The sequence below is a fragment of the Haliotis rubra genome, unplaced genomic scaffold (genome assembly GCF_003918875.1).
Source record: "Haliotis rubra isolate DU_JTF1 unplaced genomic scaffold, ASM391887v1 Scf514, whole genome shotgun sequence".
Lineage (NCBI taxonomy): Eukaryota > Metazoa > Mollusca > Gastropoda > Lepetellida > Haliotidae > Haliotis > Haliotis rubra.
In genome coordinates this window covers 132,024-158,183 of record NW_025767207.1, presented here as the reverse complement: position 1 = coordinate 158,183, position 26,160 = coordinate 132,024, and the positions used below count along the sequence as shown (strand labels likewise).

Genomic DNA, 26,160 nt, shown 5'->3' with positions numbered 1-26,160 from the left:
TCAGTTCACTTCAATAAAAGTTCATCTTCTCATCTAGCTTTATTCCTATCTGTGTTTTGTATTTCGTACCCACTGCCCTATTAATTGGTCGGGACAATGTTCGGTATTTCGTGCCCACAACCTGTCCCATTAATGGAACTGTACAATTCTCTCCGCCACATGACAATAGTATTAACTTACAATAAGACTTGATTATGTTCATATCATTTGAAAACGTAACTGATCATAACAAATTTACTCCGAAAAACAATTTGGGCATTAATGGGTTAAGTGCTCGGAGATTTCACAGGGCTATGTATGTAGATTTCTAAGTAGAATATTTTATTCTATTATTCACATATATGATTAAAATCTATAATTTGAAAACAAACCAGGCTTATCTCCCAAGGAAGCAACATGACATTAACATGTAACAATGACACAGCATATTTTTTACACAATTTTACAAAAGCTTCGAAACGAGCTTCTCAACGGGATCGAACAGACTCGAGGAGAATCCCCTTGTGATATAATTTTAGAAACATGACTTTGCGGAATCCAGAACGAGGCTCTGGTGGGTATTTCCAAACTGGAAACCAAACGACGTGAGTCGAGTGTCAATGATTCGGCGTTTAGTTGCAACTATGCCTCCGGTGGTGAAAACGTTCGATTACCTGGTGATCGGTGGGGGTTCTGGGGGTTTGGCGAGCGCCAGACGTGCTGCAGAGTTTGGTGTCAAGGCTGCAATCATCGAGGAGAGCAGATGGGGTGGAACATGTGTAAGTTTGGATATCAATTTCTGATCATTTCAAGTTTAACCAGGCTGCATGCAAACTCAGCAAAGTCATGTCGAAAGCAATGACATTTGCTTTTTGCATTCATGCGTAACACTTTCATAAACAGCCCGGAATATGAAAAGGATCTGTTCTTATCTTGATTGTATGATTCGTTTTAACTGCACTTGTAAACTTCTTCAAGTAACGAAACCATGTCTGATCATTTCAAAATGTACCGGATATACCTACCGGTAAACGTTGTTTGGCCAAGCTGCAAAGTCATGTCGAAAGCAATAACATTTGCTTTTAGCATTCATGCGTGACACATTCGTAAACAGCCCTGAATATGAAAAGGATCTGTCATTATCTTGACTGTATGATATTTTCAATGGCACAAACTTCTTAATTCAAGAAACAACCATTCTCAAGTCAAGTTATTATACTGCATAGATTAAGTTAAGTTAGATTTAGATATAAATTATGTGTGGTAATTTTGTCACTGTAGATATTATATACAATTGAAATGCCCATTTTCTTTTTTTCATGTTGACTGTATTCTTGTCATTCTTCTAGTTGATTGTCCCGTTTGACTTTTTCAGTTTTGGCCCTTTTGACCTGTTCCTGTTGATAGAACCACTTGTTGTGGCTCAAAACTAGCCTTGCTCCTAGGCTGTACTGAAAACTAAACCCATGGATGTATAGTAATTCTGTAAGACTGTACTAAGCAATGACAACTGACATGCATTCTTACTTGGTTACCACTGAGGGTTCATTTGAAGATGAGGGGGCACATGAGAATGACGTCAATACAGTGTGACGTAATGCAAAAAGTGTACTTTATTGCTTGATAAAGTACAGTCAGTGCTTTTGATCTTTTAGCGAAGCATCTTAGAATAGTGAGTAAGTGTTGTGTTTTTCAGGTGAATGTCGGCTGTGTTCCCAAGAAGATTATGTACAACACGGCCATGCATGCCGAGTTCATCCGTGAACATGAGGAGTACGGCTTCTCTGTGGAGCTGAAGAAGTTTGACTGGAGGTAATAAAAACACTGTGGTGAAATCATCAGCTAAGTGGGCGAGCAGTCTAAGGCGCCTGGCTAGTGATCCAGTGAGCTTGAGATGCCAGGATCGAGCCCACCTGTGACCGGGTGTAAAAACCGTGGAGTCAACTTTGTGTGCTGACTCTTTCAGTGTTGTCACAACCTCTAGTGTACAGTACACAACCCTGTGCACTTATAAGAAACCACGAATCCGTTGCTATATGACCAGATGGTGGCCTGATGAATACGTGCAAACACCTAGTTGCCAGTACAGCAACGTGCAGTAAGCTTGGACAAAGTACTGTGACTATGTGTCCTTTGAAAATTCCTGGATCCGCCAATGGAATTAGTACCTCGTAAGGATGGGAAAGCCGCATCAACTCAGTGCGCCTAGTGGCTGCAAGAGTTGTATACTCCCCAGGGAGTTGAAATTGATATACGATGTGCTATTTGTGATTGACATCCAGTGATCGAGGGAAAAACAAAGCTCCTTTGAGCAGCTGAGCTGGATATTGGCGCTATGCAAATATTAGTATAATAATCTCCAGGACTCCTCTTCAGTAAACCTACACTAGCTAATGCATCTGTTCTCCTGGTTCAATAACCTGCAAACGATTCATAGTGTGCCAGATTTGTCTGGACCAGTGTGTCATGGTCTGTGAGACCATTCTTGCATTTTCTAAATTAATCTGGTTACCATGGAAGTTTGTGGAAAGATGAATGGCACATTTAATTGTTGCTTGTTGTTTTATGTCCTTCCTTCCTTTATTGCTTGCATCAAAGATAAATACACAAAACCAATTAGAAAGTCTCTCCAGGGATTCGAACCCATACTCTCAGAGTCAGGCACCTGAATCGCCAGCACAGAAGTCAGAGGTCAAACCCACTCAGCCACCGAGGCTTCCACAAAATGGAAATCTTAAAATTATAAAGTACTAAAATCTTCACTTTACTGAGTGAGTGAGTTTAGTTTTACGCCACACTCAGCAATATTCCAGCTATATTGCGGCGGTCTGTAAATAATTGAGTTGGGACCAGAAAATCCGGTGATCAACAGCATGATCATGAGTATAATTGGGAACCAATAACATGTGTCTGCAAGCCTGACCACCCGATCTTGTGGGTCGCCTCTTATGACAAGCATGGGTTACTGAAGATCAATATTCTAACCCGACCTTCACAGGTCTCACTTTACTGAGAAAGTGTAATCCCAAACATAACATGAATTACATTTTATCACTATCTAAATGGTATTGTGTATTCATAACTTTTGACTGTCAGGGGCGTGACAATTTACACTTGTCTGAGGGGTACACAATGTAAGAGATCCAAAGTACCAGTTGTCAGAATTCCATTTTTTGTGGAAAGAGAGTGTGGATGAGAATACCAGATGGGACTAAACCTCCAAAAGTTCTAGAATCTATACCTTACTGAGAAAGTGTAATCCCAAATATAACATATGTTATGTTTGACCTCTCAATGTTTAGATATTCATGTTGAATGTCTTCGGGTTTTAGTGTTGTAAAGAAGTCCCGAGATGTGTACATCAAAATATTCATGTTGAATGTCTTCTGGTTTCAGTGTTGTGAAGAAGTCCCGAGATGCGTACATCAAAATAATCATGTTGAATGTCTTCTGGTTTCAGTGTTGTGAAGAAATCCCGAGATGCGTACATCAAGAGACTTAACGGGATCTATGAAACCAACCTGGATAAGGTGAGACAATATCAACATTGGTGTGTGGCTTTGGTAAATATATGTTATATGTGGAAGTGACTTTGGAGGAAAACCAGTATGATGGAGATTGTAGCAATTTTCCATTGTGAAACACATAAGCACAGACATTACTAGACATTAAGTATGTCAGTGTAGCTCCTGACAGCCTTTGCCAATGATACAGAAAGCATGATGTGAAACCATGCTGCTCAGAGTTTTGGTGACTCTTGTTACTCCTGATGAATTGTGCAAAGGAGAAATTTACGATTTACTTTTTAATCATGAAATTATTAAACATTTGCCTTGCTTAGAATTTCCTTTTTTCAAACGTCTGACTTCATAAACAAACCAGTCGTGTGTCAAATAGATATTTTTTTTGTCTCTGACCTGTGAGCATCCTCAATAATCTCCAGGGTATACGTTACGATCACTCTCCACTATACCCTGGATGCATCCATGGCTTGGGGGGGCGATGATTTTATTACCTCCCTTGGCTGGCTCTGCATTCTCACAGTAGCCAATCAGCTAAGCCGCCGTTACAACCCAGCTTGCCAGTGTCAACAAAGATTGCGGTTGCAGTTGCAAAGGTTTGTTCGCTGTGCCACTCAGATTTTTTGGGAAATAATACAGACAAATTCACAGATCTGAAACTTTAAAAAGAATATATGAAAAAACTCCTTCTACCTCTTTCAGAGTACCTCTGCATCAATTGTGTTGCTAAGTTTAAACGGTTAGATAATTTAAGACGCGAAAGTGAGTAGTGATTGGTACGCTCAACTTCCCAGCGTAGGCACCTGACTGGATAAAAAGCCAGCCAAGGGAGGTAATAAAATCATCGCCCCAAGCTGTAGATGCATCTAGGGTATAGTGGAGAGTGATCGTAACGTATACCCTGGAGATTATCGAGGATGACCTGTGAGAGCTGTCAGAAATTGTGTATTTGATACATCCTCTTGCACTGAAATAGGTCAATTGTATAATTTTCAGTCCAAGGTAGAGAGGATAGTTGGACATGCCTCATTTACAGATGACCGCTGCGTGGAGGTCAATGGTCAAAAGTATTCCGCCACTCACATCCTCATAGCAACTGGTGGACGTCCAGTCTTCCCCGACATACCAGGTACAGACACATACCAACATGCATTTTGATAATTAACTGACAAAACTATAAGTAATCAGCAATATCATAGAGAAACTATATATCTTTTGTAATATCTCATATTTGTTGATTTCTGTTGTAGAATTAACGAGTTATATTTTTTTGAATGTTCATTTCATTGAGATGTGAATGAGTGAGTTAAAATTTAAAGTCATATCAGCAATATTTCAGCCATATTGTGACTCATTGACATGTAACCATGGCAACTGATGTCCTTAGCAACAAAGGCGTCATCCTGCTGTTCTGTGTATTCTCCCCATCAGTGCTACACAATCATTGTGATGAGATAGTAATGGATGTCAAACTTAGGTTTATTAGAAACTGCTCTTTGTTTACCTTTAAAATAGTTTGTTTGTGTTAGTAACCATGGTAACAGCCTCTACGGTTTCAAATGCAGGTGCAGAACATGGCATTTCAAGTGATGGCTTCTTTGACCTTGAAGATTTACCAAAGTAAGAAACTGGTAGTTATTTGTTTAGGGACCAGGGCCCACTTGCACAGAACGATCTTAGCGCTACAATTATTGTAAATCCTTAAGATCGCGATCTTAGGCTTCGGTTACAATCGCCATCTACTTGCACAAAGCAATTGTAGGCTAAGATTATTGTAAGTTACAATCGAAACTTACAATTGGTCCGGACCAATTGTAAGGAGCTAAGATCATTTTCGTCATTTTAGAAATGGCATTCAAATTAGTGTCTGTTTCACGCAAATAATCAGCTTTACGTTTGGAGATTGCATTTATACTGCATAAAACTGACATTTCAACAACACGGAGAATGCACAACTGATTTAATGTCGGATACATTGTTATTTACTGTAGTGAAACACATAACTATCGAGTCGATATCACATAGTACTATTCCCACCCGATTCAATGTTGGAATAAGTGTGAAACAACATACCTTCTTGATAATCAAGGAAAGGATAATAGCGAATGGTGTCCGCGTGCGATTAACAATGGCCGTGACCTTTTCATTAACTCAAGAGCAGATACTTTTACTTTATACCTGCAGTAAGATGGGGAGTGGTTTCCTTGGCATATGCCGCCGTCAGATAGTCTCTCATGCCCAATTGCAGAGCTCAACATACTGATATCTCTATTCGGGTCATGGAGTGATTTTGTCTTAGTTTATCATTAAAGTAATCTACAATTAGATACAAGTTAACGCGCAAAATCAAGTTTCTTTCTCATCCATAAATCTAAATTTGATTATGCAATTTAAATATATACAAGTAGTCATCAAATAGGGATATACACATGATGGGGTATTAAAATTTTCTGTTTCAAAAGAATTTCACTTTAAGAAAAATATTAATTTAACGCAATAGGGTTAAATAATTAATATACTGTGAATACGTGATTTAATAACTACTCTCTTGAAATATTATTTAATGCACGTATTTCCCTGCCAAGCATTCTTTACAACACTTCTGTAGCCATTGTTTTATTGTATTTTATTCTAGGTTATATTTAGGATTTTACCCTCCCCCCCCCAATAGCTGCATATTAAACAACGTCTCATTGACAACCATTGGCAAATCATACATTTAGGTGTTATATCATAAGGAGGAAATACTGTTTATATTTGTTATTTTAAGTTCCATAATTAAGTCACTAAATCTAGATCCAAATTTATTCATGTATTTTTAGATTTCAGTATTTTCATAAAACATGGGTAGGTATTTCTGTGGTTGTAATATCACATTCTCAGTTCATAAATCAAGACAGTTAGAATGTAGAAAATATATGCTATCGTCCACGTGTCGGTTCCTTCTAAGATTTCTGGGACTTTCTCATGAAAATTCTGCAAGGTGCGATTGAGGGAGGTATGTATTGTGTGCTGGGACCAGTATCACTTTTTATTTGCGCAGCATGCTATGTGCACTTTGAGACAACTGTAGACGGGAGTCGAGTTTAAGAAATTTCGTACCTCCACCGTTGAAGAGTTCGATCTTAACTAAGATCGCGATCTTAAATACACGCCGTCTTACAATCGCTCTAAGATCGGCTTTGTGCAAGTGGATTAGGGCAATTGTATGGTGATTGTAAAGTTGATTGTAGGGACCTAAGATTGATTGTAACTAAGATTGCTCTGTGCAAGTGGGCCCAGCTGTTATTAATTCTATAGAGCCTGTAAGTAGGTCATGGCTCTTCCTGAGACCATAGTACTTCCGGTGACAAACACCGTTTCATACCTTTTTGAATGATCTCATGTTTTTCAGTTGAACCGATAATCCTTGCAGGAATAATAAATTTCTGATCTAACCATCCCCAGATTAGCCAGCTATTATGACTGTCAACAGCTGTGACAGCCAAGCATGGTTGTACACTTGATCCGGTAATGTGCTGTGCCTTGATTGTTAGCGCTATGAGCATACCTAGTGTGGAGTTGGGCGCTATATAAATGGACACATTATTATTATTATTATTATTATCTTCTTATAAGTGGTAACTGTGGTGTAGTAGTTAGAGCCCCTGCCCGGAGAGCGGAAGGTCTCGGGTTTGATCCCTGGTCACGTCATACCAAAAAACGTTAAAATATGGTACTTGTTGGTTCCTGCCTGGCGCTCAACATTAATGGGTACATCAAATACTGGTCGGCTCGGAGTCAGTATAATATGTCTGAGTGGGGTATTCATGCTTAACTGAGGCATGGTATCTCAGTGGGCTAGCACTATAAAACCAGCCTAAGTCTGGGCTAGTACAAGCAGCCACTCATACACACGCATGCACGCCGTCATATGAGTGAAATAATGTTAAGTATGACGTTAAACCCCATTTCATTTCACCTCACCTCACCTCACCTCCTATAAGCGGTCTTCTTGTAACTTGAGATGTTTCATGAGATGAGAGGCAAGAGTGAGCTCCCCTTGAATACCTAAGAAAAAACTCCAGAACTTTCTCCAACTTCCTGGTTCAGAATATAGTGCAAAGGCACTGGTTGTAGTACTCTGTAGTACCTTACACAACTTTGTTTAAATATATTCTGTTTTTTAAAACATTGTAGGTTACCAGCAAACTTTGTTTATTCTAGTCGTTACCAGAGGTCACCAACTGGATTAGCCTCAGACTCAGACTTTGTTATTTCATTCTTTGGATATAATTGTACCCTGATGTCATGGATCATGGCTCTTGATATCAATCCTTGGTGATTGGCCCCTTGTAGTGTAAGTTTAGTTTTACGTTGCTTTTAGCAATATTCCAGCAATATCATGGCGAGGGACACCAGAAATAGGCTTCACACATTGTACCCATGTGGGGAATCGAACCCGGGTCTTCAGCGTGATGAGCAAACGCTTTAACCCCTGGGCTTCGCCAAAGCCCCGCCAATCACTGGATAGTGTGGTCCAGACTAAATTATAGCAAGACCACCTTCATGTAGCTTGAATATTACTGAAAGCATTAAACAACAAATTATACAAATACTGTTAACAAAACAATCACTATTTCAAAGTTAACTTTGGACTTTGAGACAATGGATACAAAAGCTGAAATTATTTTCAAAATCACCTTTTATGTTTAATAAACTGAAAAAAAGATGACCTCCAGATTCTGTCGTATTCTCCATATAAGTACCCGGCTCCAATAAATGACACGGTGTGGGTCGTTGCTCATGATATCACTCACTGGATTATCTGGTCCAGTGTTTGTTGTATACCCAGGGGTGGAAATAACCCATTGCCCGACGTCCGTTGTCCACTGTTTTTTTCTGTCGGACAAGCAAATTTGTATATCACACTGTACCGGTGTCCAGTTGACTTTCCAATGTTAATTATGTTGTTTATTTTATAAAATCAGCAAGAAAACGTTTGGAATAGTGGAAAAAGTATGAGGGCAAGTGACTTTACATGTGCCACTGTACCGGAGTACACTATCAATTTTAAAGTTATTTCCACCCCTGATACCGGTTCCTGTTTGTAGCGTATATATTTCTGTGTGGTGAGAAACATCCACAAACCACCACATATGAAATGAATCTATTTGGCTCCACAGGAAGGTGGTGGTGGTTGGCGCTGGTTACATAGCTGTGGAGCTGGCAGGGATATTTGGAGCCCTTGGAGCAGACACATCAATCTTGATTCGCTTTGAACAGGTGGGTGTTTTTCATGTTCATTCCTATCTTTTGTTTGAACAGTACCGCAGATAATGGCATACTCATTTGATACTATACAATGTGCTTGTAAATGAGACGTGCTGACTTAATTGACACATGTCATTGTAAACCAATTGAGCAGATTGATGCTCTTGATGTTAATCACTGGATTGTCTGGTCCAGACTCAATTTTTTTACAGCTAGCTGCCATATAGCTGGAAAATTGCCAAGTGTGGCGTTTAACAACAAAGAAACAAATATAGCGATGAGTCAAGTGGTTACAAACCTAGGCACATACCTCAAACTGTCCTTCGAACACACAATAATACATTTTTAAACTTATCCTATCTCACGGTATGTACTTCTCTCTCTTGATTTGACACTGAGTGGAACGATAACTAGGAAGCTGTCTTATAATGAGGGTAGCATGGAGTGCTTGGGCGGATGGACAAGTAAAGAGAGGCCAAGGGAAAAAAGTTTACATCGTTCCACTCAGTGTCAAATCAAGAGAGAGAAGTGCATACCGTGAGATTGGATACGTATATAAATATACAATTTATATTTAAAATTTCCAAGTTTCTGGTATGTCTAAGAGGTGCAACTCTGTTTGTAGACCACATGTATTATGAAAATCATTGTTAGCAAGTGAACTTTGCATGCAACCTGGTGATTCCCTCAAGCAAACACTCTTATGCTTACAGTGTCAGTATATTAAATCTTTAATGATATTAAGCATGGATTGTACAATTTCTTTTTGACTAACGCTTAGTCCCTGAATATATATAACTTTGATAGTAACAAATAAACCCATATAAACTGAAAAGGAGCCCCAGAGAGACCAGAGATTCAGAACCTGGGGAAATCTAGACTTGCTTCATTTAGGGCTTTAGCATTGCAGGGACGGCCTCCATTTGGGAAAATGTGTGGTTCAGGGACTGCGAGACAGACTACATTTCTTTGTGTGAGCCTCATTCCAGGCTTTCTTTTCTTTTGTTCTTTTCTGAATCAAGAACTTCGTTAAAATTATTTTCAAACCATAGTCTGGAGTAGAGAAAGGTAGAGAAAGTTGCTTTCTGGAAGAATAATATCAACTTCCTGTTAATTTTTTCAGTGCTAGGTAAAAGTTCAAAAGGTTATTCTAATTGGACCAGAAATGAGATGTCCCATACATACATGTAGGGAGAAGTAAGATTTGATTTTCTTCAGATCAGAGTATATTTCAATAACAATGCTGACAAAAACATTAAGTTGCTTTCATTCTTGACATTTCAAACTGTTGATGATATATCATTGTGAGGCACAGTGATGTGACACTATTTTCTTTATTCCGACAGGTACTGAGAACATTTGACTCCATGGTCAGCTCATCTGTGACGAATAGCCTTGAAAGTGAAGGGGTCAAGGTCAGAAAGAAGACAAAGGTATGTGTTGCCCGTGTCCGAAATAATTTCCAAATTTTGCTAGCCAGTCGGGATAGTTATGCCTGAAAGTTACTAGCCCACAAAATAATTCACTTGCCTGAAATTTGAATGTAGAAACGAAGCAAAAGATTACAAAAATAGATGAGAACAAGATACTGTCTGCATGACACGGGTTTCATTATTAAGCTGTTTATATTTTTATCAGGCCATAATCTTGCATGGTTTAAAGTGTATTATAACTTAACAAGTCGGAGGGAGTGATATATTTGCAAAATGACCACATGAAAATTCACTATCCAGTCGGGCCAGTGGCTATTTCGCACACTGTGTGTTGCTAAGAAACAGTGTACTGGTAACACAATCAACAATTATCACAAATTTAGAGCATCAGTATTAGATGAAAGTTCCACTGCATTGTTTTCCCGAACTTGATATTGATCTTATTAAACTGCAAGTTTTTATGATTGTGTTAGAAAGATAGATGGAGGCACAGTTTGGGGTCATTCAGGAAAAGAGATGATCATGAGAATGATTCTGTTTATGGAATCATTTCATTTCAATTAGAAGGGCTTTAAAGGACAGTAAAAGAGTTAATTTGCTGCCTGAATGTGTGTTTGAACCTTGACGCTTGTTGCAGGTCACATCTGTAACAAAGGAAAGTGATGGCAGCCTCACCGTGGAGACGACGACCGGTCAGATTGCGGGGGTCAAGTGCCTACTGTGGGCTATTGGCCGAGTCCCCAACACAGACAATGTGGGGTTGGACAAAGTGGTCAGTTGTGTCACATGATGTCATAGATTTGTCCAGATAACATTGCTGATGATGTTGGGGATGACGATCTTACACTATCCCCTCATCAGATCCGTGTTTATTATTAGCCAGTCTCTACGTCAGTACCAGAGGCTATGGAAACTTGTGTCAGTGAGCGCCATATGATTTTCGCTTCACATCTACATCCCTAATTGGCAACAAATCACATATTTTTATGAGAGGAAATAGTTTAATGCTATGTATCTTTTTGAGCTCTGGTAAGCCTGTATCCATTGTTGTAGTGACAAGGCTGGCTATAAAGATTGAAAATTGGATATATCATAGATAGACAAAATTATTAATGATTATTGATATGAAAATAGTGTCATCGATACTATCGTACATAAAGTTTTGTGACAGAATAAAGTTTATATAAATATACTCACACAAAACACAAAGTTAGGTTTTTATTCATTGGCTGCTTCTCAATTTTGTTTAGGATGCCGTTTTTTTTTTGTCAGTAAACATTTTTATTCAATGTTACTTCTCCAAGATTAGCGATAATCGACCAATATTTAGTTAATGATCATTGATCTCTATGACCTGTATTGATACCCAGCCATAGTAGTGTCAGTACAAGCTTTTCTCCATCACTAAAGCTGATATGCTGTTATTAACAGTTACACATTTCAAAGCCACTTAGATTAAGGACAAAACTATCCTTCAAAACTTTCACTCACTCAAACTCACTCACTCTCAATACAACTCTGCCTCTTTCTGTGAGATGTGCGTTACCATGGTTACAGGGGGTGGAGCTTGACGCACACAAAAACATTGTGGTGGATGAGTACCAGAACACCAATGTCAAGGACATCTATGCTTTAGGTGACGCCTGCGGAAAGGCTCTGTTGACACCAGGTAAAACCCTGAGTTTCATAGCAAATTGGTTTGATTTTGGTGCTGCCATGCAGTGCTTCTCATTTCTCAGAATATCAGAATGTTTATGTTTTCATATTTTAAGCTAAAAGTGAGAATATATATGATAGTAAGTGAGTGAGTTTAGTCTTATGCTGCTTTTAGTAATATTCCAGCAAAGTCATGCAGGGGGACACCAGAAATGGGCTTCACACATTGTACCCATGTTTTGGGGGAAAACAGTTTCACTGGAGTATTACACATTAGCAGCTGTAACTGTGTGTACCTAACAAATACAATAACAATAGTCACCGTACTCGTGCTTGAACTATAATAGTTCAGGGCGAAAGTGTGCTTTATTACACTATATATGGTGGTAGAGTTGACTGTATTTCTTTTCTAAGATGTCAAATTTAAATACTTACTGACGATAAATCTAAGGCAAGAAACAAACAGAAAAGCAACGGTGTCGGTGACCTAAATTACCAATCCTCATTCAGGGCTAGTGCAGCACTATTCTATATATATATATATGTCACGTCTGCCCCCCTACGTTAAGACCCACGTTACCAGAAAAACAAATGATCAACAGTTTGATGACAGTTTACGGTCGGGTTAAATATCTTCTCTAAATTATTTTTATTACATCTGCGATTAACGTAAACCATATGGGGCAATATGAACGTCACATTTCTACTACCAATGTAACTTTAGATCAGTACATCCAGATGAAGCTGACTAGTCACGCGGCATTCCACGGATGCATTGTGAGAATGTAAACATTGCGAACGTTACCGTGTCGCTTTCTAATTGTGAGTTGATCCGAGACATTATGTCCATCGAAAAATATATACATCATGTTTCCATCAGTAATGTTAGCTGAGTGAAGCAACTGCAAACCAAGAAACGGGGTGCTATGGAGTAGTTTACTGTAGGAGGCTGTACGAGGCGATGACAACTGACATGCATCTTGATGTCGGTTACCAAGGCTACGTTCGATTACGAGGGGGCAGACATGAATGGTGCAGTGACATAATGCAAAAAAGTGTACATTGTTGTCTGATAGAGTACTGTCGGTGCCTTTGAATCCTCACTGAAGCATCTTAGAATATTCAATACATTCAATGAGACAACAACAAAATAATTTCTCTGACATGTTGTGGTCCTGTTGACAGTATTGATTTATCATGACAATGAGCAGTGACCGCATTACTGTCAAATTAAGTATAAAAGTGTGTTGACTATTATCCTGCCTGGCTTGGATATATTCTGTTTCGCATATTTTGCATTGATAAATAACATCCAAATTCATGTTTAAAAACCCTTCCGAACAATAGTCATAAATATTTCATTCCAGTGGTACCGTGAAGATCTGGGTTAGAATTTATCTTCAGTAACCCATGCCTGTCATAAAAGGCAACTAATGGGATCGAGTGGTCAAGCTCGCTGTGGTCGACACATGTCATCGTATCCCAATTGTGTAAATCAATGCTCATCACTTGATTGTCTGGTCCAGATTCAATTATTTACAGACTGCTGCCATATAGCTGGAATATTGCTGAGTGCGTCGTAAAACTAAATTCACTCACTCATTCTAATGATTACGCATAATGAATTGAGGTTAGGAAGCAACATGGTTTTTTCACCGAATATGCAAGTGAATCTTAACACACTTATTAAACAGCATGTACCAACTGTTTCAGTCGCCATAGCAGCAGGGAGACGTCTGGCTCATCGGGTGTTTGACAACAAGAAGGATCTGAAGCTAGACTATTCCAACATTCCAACTGTTGTCTTCTCTCACCCACCAGTAGGCACAATAGGACTGACTGAAGGTAAGTGTTGTAAAGTGTCTCACCCACCAGTAGGCACAATAGGACTGACTGAAGGTAAGTGTTGTAAAGTGTCTCACCCACCAGTAGGCACAATAGGACTGACTGAAGGTAAGTGTTGTAAAGTGTCTCACTCACCAGTAGGCATAGTAGGACTGACTGAAGGTAAGTGTTGTATAGTGTCTCATTCACCAGTAGGCACAATAGGACTGACTGAAGGTAAATGTTGTATACTGTGTTGTATAGTGTCTCACTCACCAGTAGGCACAGTAGGACTGACTGAAGGTAAGTGTTGTAAGTGTACTGTAACTTATAATGCTTTCGATACATTTGAATCCTGCATTTGAGTTTCTGATGATTACTAAAATTGTTTAGTTGGTTTTATGCACAAAACCTAGGAATTATTGACGATTGTAGTCAACTTGGTGTTTTTCAGACGAGGCCGTGGGGGAGTATGGGAAAGAGAACGTGAAGGTGTACACGTCCAACTTCACTCCCATGTATTACGCTGTGCTACAACACAAGGGCAAGTGTAGCATGAAACTCGTGTGTGCCGGGCCAGAGGAGAAGGTGAGTGGATGTTGGCTACTTCATAGTGGACACCATCAATACTCTTAATGCCTCAAGACTCCTGTCTCAAAAAATCAACTTGTCCATGTGTTTCTATTTTAGGTCAAGTTTTAGGTCAGGTGATACAGGTGCATGTCAGGGTTCCAGGTCGTTGATCAGGGCTGTGATGATGTGATACAGGTGCATGTCATGTTTCAGGTCGTTGATCAGGGCTGTGATGATGTGATACAGGTGCATGTCATGTTTCAGATCGTTGATCAGGGCTGTGATGATGTGATACAGGTGCATGTCATGTTTCAGGTCGTTGATCAGGGCTGTGATGATATGATACAGGTGCATGTCATGTTTCAGGTCGCTTGATCAGGGCTGTGGATGATATGATACAGGTACATGTCATGTTTCAGGTCGTTGATCAGGGCTGTGATGATGTGATACAGGTACATGTCATGTTTCAGGTCGCTTGATCAGGGCTGTGATGATGTGATACAGATACATGTCATGTTTCAGGTCGTTGATCAGGGCTGTGATGATGTGATACAGGTGCATGTCATGTTTCAGGTCGTTGATCAGGGCTGTGATGATGCGGATACAGGTACATTGATCAGGAGCTGTTTCATGGGTCATGTTGATCAGGGCTGATGATGATGTGATACAGGTGCATGTCATGTTTCAGGTCGTTGATCAGGGCTGTGATGATACAGGTGATGTCAGATCGTGCATGTGATGATATGATACAGGTGTCGTCATGCAACCTTCAGGTCGTTGATCAGGGCTGTGATGATGTGATACAGGTGCATGTCATGTTTCAGGTCATTGATCAGGGCTGTGATGATGTGGATACAGGTGCTTGTCATGTTTCAGGTCGTTGATCAGGGCTGTGATGATGTGATACAGGTGCATGTCATGTTTCAGATCAGGGCTTGATGATGTGATACTGGTGCAGGGCTTGATCAGGGCTGTGATGATGTGATACAGGTGCATGTCATGTTTCATTGATCAGGGCTGTGATGATGTGATACAGGTGCATGTCATGTTTCAGGTTGATCAGGGCTGTGATGATGTGATACAGGTGCATGTCATGTTTCAGGTCGTTGATCAGGGCTGTGATGATGTGATACAGGTGCATGTCATGTTTCAGGTCGTTGATCAGGGCTGTGATGATGTGATACTGGTGCATGTCATGTTTCAGGTCGTTGATCAGGGCTGTGATGATATGATACAGATACATGTCATGTTTCAGGTCATTGATCAGGGCTGTGATGATATGATACAGCTTGCATGTCATGTTTCAGGTTTAGGTTCAGGACTGTGATGATATGGTACAGGTGCTTCTCATTTTTCAGGTCATGCCGAAGATCCGTGTTCGATTCCCCACATTGGTACAATGTATGAAGCCCATTTCTGGTGTGCCCCCGCCATCATATTGCTGGAATGTTGGTTAAGGGAGCATTTTGATCCCCGACCGCGTCATACCAAAAGACGTTAAAATATGATACTGTATATTACCGTAGATAAGCCGACCCCATAGATAAGCCGACCCCTTAACTTAACCCTTGAAATCAGTGTCAAAATGGTAGGTTTCATACTGTATAAACTATAAAACACACTGAACATACATCGTTTATTCATCAAACATTACCGCCACAATAACACTCGCAGGTTTCACACGCTTTTTACCGTATGTTTGTTTTGTTGTAAACAAAGGAATTAAGCCCCTACTCAAACAATCTCCCATTCTTTGAAAGTGTTTGTGCAAACAACAAAACAATAGCAATCGGGCCCATTATTATCAGTACTTGTGTATCGCGTGTCTGGCATGACAAAACAACAGGAAGCAATCGCCCTCTTCACCATATGTGACGTCACAGCAAACAGCTGATCGCATTGGCACGTGTCAGGACATGTTTATGACTTCTCCCTTGTTTTTTTCTGTTACAAATTGTCTTGTGATTTGTGTTAATTATCTTCAGGGGCTGTTACTTTTATGTTGATCTATGGGCAACTTGTGTTGATGTGATTCACTCTTGAATCAGACCACCTCCGTGGTGTAATGTTTAGAGTGTCCGCCCGGAGAGCGGAAGGTCGCAGGTTCGATACCCAGACGTATCATGCCAATTAAAATATGGTACTTGTTGGTCCCTGCCTGGCGCTTAGCATTAATGAGTATATCAAGGAATGATCAGCTCGGAGTCATTATAATGTGTCTGAGTGGGGTATTCCTGCTTCACTGCGGCATGGTATCTCAGTGACCTAGCACTATAAAACCAGCTTAAGTCTGGGCTAGTACAAGCAGCCGCACATACAGATACACACGCATGCACGTCGTCATATGAGCGAAATATTCTCAAGCACGATGTTAAACCCAATTTCACCTCACCTCACTGTTATGTATCAGATCATGATTCAGGGCAGTGATGATATACTTCAGGTACTTGTTCTGTTTCAGGTTGTAGGTCTCCACATGATTGGACAGGGCTGTGACGAGATGCTGCAGGGGTTCTCCGTCGCCATCAAGATGGGCGCCACCAAGGCGCAGTTTGATAACACGGTCGCCATCCATCCCACGTCATCAGAAGAATTGGTCACCATGAGATAGCCGTACTATCAAATCTAAGACGGAAAACAATTTGCCTTTTTTAAGGCACTGCAAAATCCAAACGCTTTCGTAAAATATCACTCAATACCAAGAAATATATATTCTGGTGAAGATTCTTATCAAACTACAATCCCACATTATGATTTTGAAAACAGATTTTGTAAATGTTTAGTTTTGTATTTGCAAATATGTAATATATATTATATGTTGCCATGTTGACAAATTGAAAGTAAAAAGTTCAAATGTATTATTACCTTGTATTATTAATTATATCCATTTACATTTAGTCAACCCCATTATCTCGAAATGTACCGATATCTCATACCTACTCTCTAATGACCTTCTCACTCTATAAATGCACATGAATTTCACCGCTTTTTCAATTTAATGATGATAATACACAGTAACTTCTCCAACATTGGACTCTTCCAGCTTTGACATTACCAAGGAATGGTGTACCTTTACGTTGAAGTTGGCATTTGTGACATGAAAGTTTTAGAAGCACAAGTAAGCAGCTCCTGTTGCCATAAGCACTACTCTATCATACATCCAGTAACTTTCCCAATACAACCATCTTGATTTCTAATTCTAATAGGGCCGGTGGGGTAGCCTAGTGGGTAAAGCGCTGGCTTGTCACACCGAAGACCCGGGTTCCATTCCCCACATGGGTGAAGCCCATTTCTGGTGTCCCCCACCGTGATGTTGCTGGAATATTGCTAAAAGCGGCGTAAAACCAAAATCACTCACTCACTCTAATTCTAATACAATGCAATCCTATTTATAGTAATGTTACTTGATCTGTATGGCTGTCCATGCTGAACAATGTCGAATGTCTGGATATCTCACAGTTACAGCAGGTCCTGCTTTGTTCAAGATACTGGGGCCAGTAGAATATTACTATTTTTTAAGCATATCTTCAAGATGGCTTCTGAATAGAACTTTTCTTAACCACAGCGTCTATGATCCACAGCGCCATATGTGCATGTCATCACTTTGATTTAATAAACTTATGGTGTAATCAGTTCTTGAGTTCTGTTTTTAATCACATCAATATCTTTTGCAGACACACTTTGGTCTAATAAGAATTAAATTAAATTGCATGAAAGCATTTCTTTGGAATTTGCGATTAGAGCAAGACATTTCAAATTATACCACAATTCTGAAATCTTTGGTTGTTGAATCTGTGGATCAGGAAATGCTGTCTTCAAAATTCTGTACCTAATAGAGGAGCCTACTTGGTATTGACATCGCTTGATACCATGTAAACAGACATTCCTCTAACTCAGGAAATTCCAGGTTTGAGCTGGCCCCCAGCAACCTATGTTGGTTGAAATAGGTCAGACCCGTGAAGATCCTGCTTAGAATTGGTCATCAGCAAGCCACACTTGTAAAAGGCGACTAACTGGATAGGGTGACTTGTTTGCCACCGTTATATCACAGGATCGCGATTTTTTCACTTCTTGATATAAACATCGATCACTAAGTAACACATCGAATCTCACCTTAAACATTTTACTTTAATAAGTGGACCCGTGAAGGTCCGGGTTAGAATTGGCCTTCAGTAACCCATGCTTATCGTAAGAGGCGACTTACGGGATCTGGTGGTCAGGCTCGCTGACTTGGTTGACACATGTCATCGTAGCCCAATTGCGTAGTTCGATGCTCATGTTGTTGATCACTGGATTGTCTGGTCCAGACTTGATTATTTACAGGCCGCCATGCAGTGGGGACATTGCTGAGTGTGGCATTAAACAACAAATATATAAACAAATAGTACGAGATAAGATATGATGCGTGTTTGCGTAAAATACACAAAACAACTCTATGACAAATATGTTTCAATTTGCTGACATATAAAATTTTTAAACTTATCCTATCTCACGGTATGCACCTCACTTCTTCTTTTACAACCATGTGTGGAAACATGCTGTAGGCTAAGTTGAATCAAAAGTTATCTGGCCTCTGACCCCCCGACCTCTGCCCCCACTCCGAAGCAGTATCTGTCAATCATCTCAATGAGCGTGCAGATCGCTCAGATGATCCTATCCTATCTCACGCGATGGATACCCACATCACAGAATACTGGAAGTTCCAAGACGAGAATGACAGGCACAGACCGTCACGTGATCTTCTGAGCGATCTGCAACTTAGCCTACAGCACGTTTCCACACATGGTCGTAGAAGAAGAAGAGAGGTGCATACCGTGAGATAGGATAAGAATATAAATATACAATTTATATTAAAATTTTTTCAATATGCATGCAAAATGAAAAATACCCAACAGTATTACAGCACTGTCTTGAATTACCAATTGTAAACCATTCACCTCACATCCCCAAATGTTTTACAGATCTTTATTTACTGATCAAATGCAGGCATTACCTATTCATAAACTCTATTGCAGTGATTAATGCTCAACAGGGCTAGTTTGTTTGTTTGTTTAATGCTGCACTCAGCCCTTTTCCAGCTATATAAGGGCGATGGATAGCCTAGTGGTTAAAGCGTTCGCTCGTCACGCTGAAGGCCCGGGTTCGATTCCCCATATGGGTACAATGTGTGAAGCCCATTTCTGGTGTCCCCTGCCGTGATATTGCTGGAATATTGCTAAAAGCGGCGTAAAATCCATACTCACTCACTCACCTCCAGCTATATGATGGCAGTGTAAATAATCAAGTGACTTCATGAGCTTCCATCTAAGCAACTGAATGAACAAGTCAGTGATTCCACTTCTTTGATTGTTGGTTTGTTTCGAGGTAATAGTTGTGAACGAAAGGCTAATCCATGGTTACATATGGCTGAACAAAGTCAGCTTGCTCCGTTTCTAAATAACTTAAATTTAGAAAGATGAGGAACCTGGATCGTTTCTCGCCAATGGTCTGGATCCGTTGAACCAAACGTTCTGGAACTCTTGTCATGCCTGAGAGTCTATCTCATGCCATAACCCCGCTGTACTGGCTATTTCACGGCCAGTGGGGTAGCCAAGTGGTTACAGCGTTCAATCGTCACGCCGAAGACCTGGGTTCGATTCTCCACATGGGTACAATGTGACCCCATTTCTGGTGTCCCCCGCCGTGATATTGCTGGGATATAGTAAAAGCGGCGTAAAACCCAACACACTCACTCACTCACTGGCTATCTCACGTGTGGTGAGTGATCCACTACATATATAATCATGTCGTGTCTTTGATCAATATTTCCCTTAGGTTGTTATTTGAAGTTCACCCTGTCCATGGATCATTTCTGAGACCAGTAAGAGAGATCAAATCTCAAAAACAAATCCAGGGCGTGGTGAAAGGGTCGATACGCCGCACTGATTTAACCAGCATTCGGCCTAACGTACACATTGTCTATTGTCATGAATTAATAGGGAACGCCAGAACATTTGCTTTGGAATATTTCAAGATCAACCGAATCGAACACACTCGATTCCGCACGTCCCTCGCGCAACTGTACAGGAACTCGACAATGCTCCAGCTGAAGAGTGGAACAGTTGAGCTACCCAGGCTCTTGGTCCTTGAGTCGACGATAGTAAGTGATGATCGCACAACGTGGATCACATACGGGCCACTGAGATGTCCTTGTTTGGGCAATGAATTTGTATTCCTGACTTTCATTTGTCGTCAGGCACTCCAATTTGGAGGGATAAACTGATTGATTTTACTTTGAGGATGAGAAACCTGTCACGTCTTATGGCGTAGACTGGTTTGCAGGTGTAGAAACACATCACCCCGTTTCCCACGAGGTACTCTGTACAACTCTCATGGGCCCGTTTATCTCTGATGTGTCTTGTTCCTGAAGGCTACTGGGAAGATTAGCATCTTAGTGGTACGGTCACTCGACACCAACGTCTTTATCATGAGGAAGACAACGTTTGCTCTTATCTATCAGTGCGACTATTACCTCCCGTTTGCCCTTTGTCCGCTGCCTATAATTTAAATCCCCGCTTCCATTTGCCCATTGTCATGATGGCTTCCATTCAGCGCTAGTTAACTGTTAACTGTTAGCTTCCATTTGTACATTGCCAATCACCTTTCAAGGCCAGTTAACTGTTGTCTTGCCTTGTTTAGCCTTCATCTTTGTTGTCTCATTACTTTTGTTTGTTCTTACATGAACATATATATTTAGCCTTCATCTCTGTCTCATAGCATGTTCTTATTCATAGCATTCATTCACCTTATGAAGGAGTAAGGAAAGAGGTCCTTTGTCCATGCAGGATCTATAGCCTGGAACAGTCTCCCGCAGAGCCTCAGAGACTGTTGTGACTTTAATTCTTTTAGATCCAATCTAAAAACACACATGTTCAAGATAGCCTTTGAACTGTAGCTCTTTACCATTTATCTCATCTTTATCTTGTGCGCTTTGAGCATACTTTAGCATGGATATATGCGCGTAACAAATATGCTGTTATTATTATTATTATTATTATATACTCCGAAATCTTGTGTTGCTCATAATAAAGAAGTTGAAATCCATCAAACTCTCTTCCTTATCTGTGTCACTTCTAAATGCCGTTCAAAGACCTGACCCGAAGTCTATGTTATAACATTAATACAGATTTACACTGTGTTTCTCCAACACCAGTACCTATAACCAATCCGCATTATTTGCGGTCGCTTTTTTTAGTGTGTGAGTCAGTAAGGTGGTTTTACGCCATTTTATAGCATCATTGAATCAATATCACGGCGGGGATAACTACAAGGCTGATCGACCTCTCTTGCAGTAATTGGGACACAAAACGTTCGTAGCACTACGACATTCGACATCCGTAAGCCTCTGATAAAATATAGAGTTGCGACAGGTCGTAACGTTACGAACGCTTTGTGGATCGAGACCTAGGTCACATGCTTAACTACATTCAAATCAAAACTCAAGACGCACCTATTTTCAGGCTATTATTCATAGACTTTATTTCACCCTAATAATTATTCTGGGACTTTATATTCATAGACATTTTCTCCTGCTATTAGTCATAGGCCTTATTTCAGGATATCATTCATAGGTTTCATTTCATACTATTATTTCATCATACCTGTGTCTTTTCTCTCATTTTATTCGCTTTGAGCATGCACCTTGTGGATGGATACAGCGCTTGATAAATACTCATTATTATTATGTTTGAAGCCGGATGGAACCCAGTGGTTTCTCGGACCACTGAGCAATCAGCTCTGTACGTGCATTTCTCATGCATCGCAGTCGTCTAGTCAACACATTGCTTTAACGCCGCACTCAGCAATATTCCAGCTGTCTGTAATTAATCGAGTCTGGACCAGACAAGCCAGTGATCAGCATCATGAGCATCGATGTACACAATTGGGATATGATGATATATGTGTCAACCAAGTCAGCGAGCCTGACCGCCTAATCCCGTTAGTCGCCTCTGACAACAAGTGTGGGTTGCTGAAGACCAATTTTAACATGTAGATTGATATGTTGTCGCCCTCAGACATACTGTTGTTTGTAGAAAATGCTGTGCAGATGCTTCCACCACGATGTTTGTTGGATAACAGTATCAGTGTTGATGTTTTGACGTTGTATGGTTAAGTTTAACATTGTTTATAGCTGATTTCTATCCTCAAAGAGTAAACTGGAACTTCAGCGAGCCTGAACTCCCAATCCCATCAATCGCCTCTTACGACAAGCACGGGTTCCTGAAGACCAACTCTTACCCGGATCTTCACGGGTCGCCAATATAGAAAGGTCTGCCGGAAGTGGGCTCACTGGACTTCAATGGCCTCATTTCATTAGCTGACAAGATATATACACACACTCGTCACTACTAAACCGCATGTTTGTTTGGACAGAATATTTTTATGTTACAATGTATAAAATAGAACAACACGAGAGGCACCTACCACCCCTTGCGCAGACGAAAGTGTGCTACGCATTTGGTTTCAAATGAAATTTAGAGACTATCAATTCGGTCTAACCTGACTCTAATTTTCAAACACAATACGTTTATTTCCTACTTAATACAGCAGTTTTACGCCGCTTTATCAATATTATAGTAATGCCCGCGCAGTGTTCTTGTCTTTTTTGGGGCGGTGAGGTAGCTTAGTGGTTAAAACGTGTGCTCGTCACGCCGAAGACTCGGGTTCGATTCCCCAAATGGGTACAATGTGTGATGCCCATTTTGTGTCGCGTCCCAGGCCGTGATATTGTTGGAATATTTCTAGAAGCGGCACAAAACTGAACTCACTCACTCTTGGTACATTGTACAAGTGTCTGAAGTTTGGTACCAATTAATGGACAATTCCTGTATAGTAATACGATGTCCTTCTGCTCGTACTCAAATAGCAGTGAGATGTCCCAACACAAAAGCGTTCATAGAGCTACAACATTCGTTAGCCAATGATATAGTATAAAGTTACGATAGGTCGTAACGTTACGAATGCTGTGCGGATCGGAACCCAGAGCTATTATTGTGGACATCGTGCTTTTCTTGCATGGATATGGCGCAAACGGATACATGCAATACAGATCGCTGATCATGAGTTTGTGTACTGGCGATTAAGAGCCCTTCCCTGAGAGTGTGACTTCGAATCCCAGATGGGGCTCTATTTAAAAAGTACTAGTCAGAATAGAATACATGAGAAAGTGCGATCCCACGTACAAGTTCAACATATGTCATATAACAAAATGATTGTCAAAATTTACACCAAGCCATCCGTATCACGTAACCAGGTAACTGTTGATTATTAATGTTGTGTAAGCATTTGAAAGTAATGTGACCCTTTTCATGTCTTCACAGCTGTTATGTAGGGTAATGTATGCTGCCGAATAAACTAACACTGCCGCTGTTACAGGTCATTGGCTCCCTCCCTCTGCAAGCGGTCTGCGTTCTGCTGTTTATTTTGTTGACAGTTACATAGACAGATTCTTTATTACAAATGCATAAAATCGGTGATTTACAATGTGATTAGGTTGTCTGACAAAACATCCACTTGCACAGTTTGAGATCGATTGGGTCATTGGATGAAGAGATATTTACAAAAAACCGGGTCCACATGCATTTCATGCCAAACTATAGTTGTGCTTTAGCCAGGGGAGACAATCGCCTTAACCGGAAACAATCACTAAAATCAAAATGGGGAAGTCCCTTCACTCAGAAGTCTAGTGCGGAACAACTCGTGTTATAGAAACATGTATGTATTGACAAGCATTCTGTCCTATTCTGTCCTATGCAGTTTCTTTCTAGAACATGAAACTAATTGATAGATTTTAAACATGCAACTGTGATCAGTAACAAACACGAACGGAACTTTTCAAGACAAAGCCTCTTAATATCTGCTGAAGCCAAGGTGTCGTTGTCGGCACAGGTAGTACAGATATGTGCCCCAGGTATATTTCTGTATCCCCTAAACAAAGTCAAAATACAGAAACGTACCCGGTAACCAAATTGGGGACAAGTCAATATTCTGCAATCCGTTCAACTGATTGCGAGTGGTCGTCTGCTGCTGTGCATGCCAAACCATATGAATACCAAAATATCATTTATTGTGTTTAATTGCTCGTTTCTTACATAAGTTATAACGCAATCAAGTGCATCTAATACAACAGTATGGCATCCGATCATGAAAACGGAATTCAGTCCATTTCTAATTTGTTTTTAATATGAACTAATCATATGCAGTATATCTTTTCAGGTTTGTCATGTTTTTATCAGTCATAGCTATACTCATTCTCTTCCCACAGAGGTTACTCCTGCCATATCTTCCTACGTAACCTCTGTTCTAATACGGCCCTTTCATGGTGTGAGCGTTCAAGACTCGTGATTGGAGGCAATCAGATTTAGTTGTGCAATCAGCGACGTTGTTTCAAAAGTGATCATTCGCAAGGCCTCGGTAATTTCCGTATGCTTCGAGAAAACTAAACCTCTTCCCCTGCGCGATGCGCAAACGTTTCTTCTAGACAGAACTCAGTCATGTTATGGCGGATCAGTGGCGTCTCCATCGCCCTCGTTGACAACGGACAAGCTAGCCATTAAACGTCTTGTGTGTAACATCAACACAAGTCCCCGGCAGATGGGGGATATTTGTGGCCCCACATTTGCTTGTGTTAGTCAAGTTGAATCTAAGTCGATGTAACACTTGTTCTGATTGGATAGAAAGAAGGGAGATAATTCGTGTTGCGATCTTTTGCCGCTAGGGGATTTTACGAGAACCGGGAAATGTGGCCGTATTAGAACAGAGGTTCGTAGGAAAATATGACAAGTAACCTTTGTGGGAAGAGAATGAGCTATACTAGGTCTGAAGGGGTTGTTGTCGGCACGGGTACTACAGATATGTACCCCAGGTACGTTTCTGTATACAGATATGTACCCTGGCCATAATGAGAATACAGAAACGTACCCTAGGACGATTCCATTTTCATTGTGTCGTATTCTTGATCAGAACTGTCATGCTGTTGTATTAGATACATTTGATTGCTTTATGTAAGTAATGAGAATACACAGTAACGGATATTTCGCGATGCATATGAATACCACTCGCAATCAGTTGAACGGGAACAAGTACATGCGGTTTCGGTTTTGGATTGCGGAATATGGACTGGTCCGCCTTTTAGGGTACCAGGTACGTTTCTGTATTTTGACTTTGTTTAGGGTACATATCTGTATACAGAAACGTACCTGGGGTATGTATCTGTATACCTGTGCCGACAACGACCCCTTCAGCTATACCGGGTCCCGTTCCTCAAAGCGATCTTAGTGCTACGCCCGCCGTAAGTCCATGTTAATGTATGGGAGTTAGGTTCATCTTAGCACTCCGATCGCTTTGTGAAACAGGGCCCTGATCTTACCGTCAGTGTACCAGAAGTTGTGTCTTCCTTTCTATATTTTGTCAAGAGATGCCACTGTAACCAAACCCATTATCCCTATGGTATCACTACAGTTACCATATTATTTTACAACAGTTCATGACACTCCTGAAGATCCGGGTTAGAATTGGTCCTCAGCAACCCATGCTTGTCGAAAGGTGACTAACGTAACCGGGTGGCCAGGCTAGCTGACTTGGTTGATGTATGTCCTTGTATCCCAATTGCACAGATGAATGCTCATGATGCTGATCGTTGGACTATCTGGTCAAGAATTCGATTATTCACAGACTGTTGTCATTTAGCTGGAATATTGCTGAGTGTGGCATTAAGGGTAAGCAAACAAACAAAAGTGAGTGAGTGAGTTGAGTTTTACACCATACTCAGCATATGGCAGCGGCCTGTAAGTAATCGAGTCTGGACCAGACAATCCAGGGATCAACAGCATCAACATTGATCTACGCAATTGGGATACGATGACATGTGTCAAGCAAGTCAG

At 40.5% G+C, this 26,160-nt stretch overlaps 2 protein-coding genes across 4 annotated transcripts in view; both read left to right on the top strand.

Annotated features, from left to right (window-relative positions):
• Positions 1-549: 549 nt before the first annotated feature.
• On the top strand, positions 550-17,415 carry LOC124292342 (glutathione reductase, mitochondrial-like). Its single transcript, XM_046729437.1, has 12 exons — positions 550-758; positions 1,676-1,791; positions 3,440-3,509; positions 4,497-4,629; positions 5,066-5,120; positions 8,666-8,765; positions 10,100-10,186; positions 10,824-10,958; positions 11,744-11,855; positions 13,556-13,687; positions 14,121-14,254; positions 16,701-17,415. The coding sequence occupies exons 1-12, from the start codon at positions 600-602 to the stop codon at positions 16,848-16,850; spliced, it is 1,383 nt and encodes a 460-aa protein (XP_046585393.1). The 5' UTR covers positions 550-599; the 3' UTR covers positions 16,851-17,415.
• Positions 17,416-23,904: 6,489 nt separating this feature from the next.
• The window catches only part of LOC124292335, a 32,293-nt gene continuing 30,037 nt past the window's right edge, over positions 23,905-26,160 (top strand). For all 3 annotated transcript variants that reach the window (XM_046729421.1, XM_046729419.1, XM_046729418.1), the window contains exon 1: positions 23,905-23,992. In XM_046729421.1, coding sequence (XP_046585377.1) covers positions 23,991-23,992 — 2 coding nt within the window. In that variant the 5' untranslated portion in view covers positions 23,905-23,990. The remainder of the gene's footprint in view (positions 23,993-26,160) is intronic.